We start from the raw sequence: 1,913 nt of genomic DNA on the forward strand, positions 1-1,913 counted from the left end.
TCCGTGCGCGGTCGTGGCCCACGCGGCGTGGTACGGCTCCCAGTACTCGGCCCGGTCGCAGAGCAGGTCGTCGACGCCGTACTCCAGCCGCCAGGCGACCGTCGTGTCGAGGGCCTTGGCGACGTCCCGGAGCGGCTCCGTCGGCAGCGACCGCACCATGCGCACCTTGAGGCCCTCGCCGACGAGGCGCCGCGTCGACGGCGCCAGCAGGGGCCGCACGCCGCGCCAGCGCCGCGCCTCGTCGTCGTCGAAACAGTCGCACGCGTCGTCGTCGTCCATCGCGCAGTCTTTCACCGCGCGCCCATCGGGGCAGCAAGCAGCCCTTGCGGCGCGGCGTCAACTTCAGCCAGCCGACGGTGCCTGGGGTTGTAGCTCTGCGCCGCGTGTCGTCACGCATTATGATCGTGTTGCGACGGCTCGCGCTGGCCGCGCTGGCGCTGGAGCGCGCGCATGCCTTCGGCGACGTGCGCGAGCTGAACGACGAGACCTTCGACAGCGTCGTCGACGGGTCCGCGCACGTGCTCGTGGAGTTTTACAAGCCGGATTGCGGCCACTGCCAGACCATGGAGCCCGAGTTCTACAAGACCGCCGAGGCCCTCAGTTCGAGAGCGACGTCATCCTCGCGCGCGTCGACACGGAGGAATCGCCCAAGGTCGGCAAGCGCTTCGCCATCGACGGCCACCCGATCTTCCGCTGGTTCAAGAAGGGCGGCGTCGCCGACGACAAGTTCTACTTCGTGCACTACAGCGGCCGCATGGCGAACACGTTCCTGAAGATGATCGGCGAGCGCACGGGCGGCGAGTACCCGAAGCTCGACATCGAGGTGTCCAAGGTGCGCAAGATCAAGTCCGACGACTTTGAGAGCGTCGTCCTCGACCCCGCGAGGCACACGCTCTGCGCCATGTACACGCCCTGGACGGAGTCCAAGTTCGTCGTCGAGGCCCTCGACGGCGTCGCGAAGATCGCGTCCATGGCCGGCGCGAACGTCGACGTCGTCAAGATGGGCATCGACCGCGTCTACGAGCGCGACGTCGCCGACAAGTACGACTGCAAGGGCTACCCGTGCTACTTCCTCTTCAAGGCCGGCGCGCCGGCCGACGCGACGCCCGTGCGCTACGAGGGCGCCGACGACGAGGTCGAGCGCTTCGTCGAGTTCGTCAACAAGGAGACGGGGCTGGACCTCGATCCCCTGGCGACGACGCGCAAGGTCGAGATCGGCCGCGTCGCCAAGCTCGACGCGCTCCTCGGCGGCGACGACGCCGCGGCGACGCTCGAGGCCGCCGCCGCCTACCTCCCGGCGGACCAGGAGGCCTACGGCGCCTACTACGTCAAGGTCGCGAAGAAGCTGGCGGACGGCGAGGCGCCGTCGTACCTCGCGGACGAGATCGCGCGCATCGCCAAGCTCCTCAAGGACACGAGCCTGTCCTCGGCGAAGCGGAAGGACTTCTCCGCGCGCAAGAACATCCTCAACGCCTTCGCCGTCGCCGCGACGGCCGCCAAGGCCCACGGCGGGGAGCTCTGAGGGCGGTTTTGGTTTTTTAATGCGCGCTTCAGGTTAGCTTAGTAGAAAAGCAGAAGCGTCTCGCCTTCGGCTTTGAGCGCGGCGCGCTCCGCGTCGATGGCTTCGAGAAAGCGCTGGCGCATCGGACTCTCCCAGGTCTCCGTCATCCACTCCATGTCCTCTTTCGGAGCCACGATGAGCCCCTCGACGGTCGCAGCGCCCGCGCCAGGTTCGACGTACGTGCACGCTTCCCTGACGGCCTGCTTGGACGTCACACCCTGCTGGTGCAGCCATTGCTCGAGGTCGCGTCCGACGACGACTCCATCGCGCATGACGACTCGAACGCGCACGGCCCGGCACTCGGCGCGATGCCCGCTGCGCCAATGGGCCTTCTGGCAATCGCGCGAACAGT

General features: G+C 68.0%; 1 protein-coding gene across 1 annotated transcript in view; it reads left to right on the forward strand.

The window, feature by feature from the left end:
• Positions 1–398: 398 nt before the first annotated feature.
• The window catches only part of AURANDRAFT_68587 (hypothetical protein), a gene marked incomplete at both ends in the record, with an annotated part of 7,355 nt that continues 5,840 nt past the window's right edge, over positions 399–1,913 (forward strand). The window contains 2 exons of the mRNA XM_009044290.1: positions 399–518; positions 602–1,480. Coding sequence (XP_009042538.1) covers positions 399–518; positions 602–1,480 — 999 coding nt within the window. The remainder of the gene's footprint in view (positions 519–601; positions 1,481–1,913) is intronic.

Source organism: Aureococcus anophagefferens (assembly GCF_000186865.1).
Source record: "Aureococcus anophagefferens unplaced genomic scaffold AURANscaffold_228, whole genome shotgun sequence".
In the NCBI taxonomy this organism is placed as follows: domain Eukaryota; class Pelagophyceae; order Pelagomonadales; family Pelagomonadaceae; genus Aureococcus; species Aureococcus anophagefferens.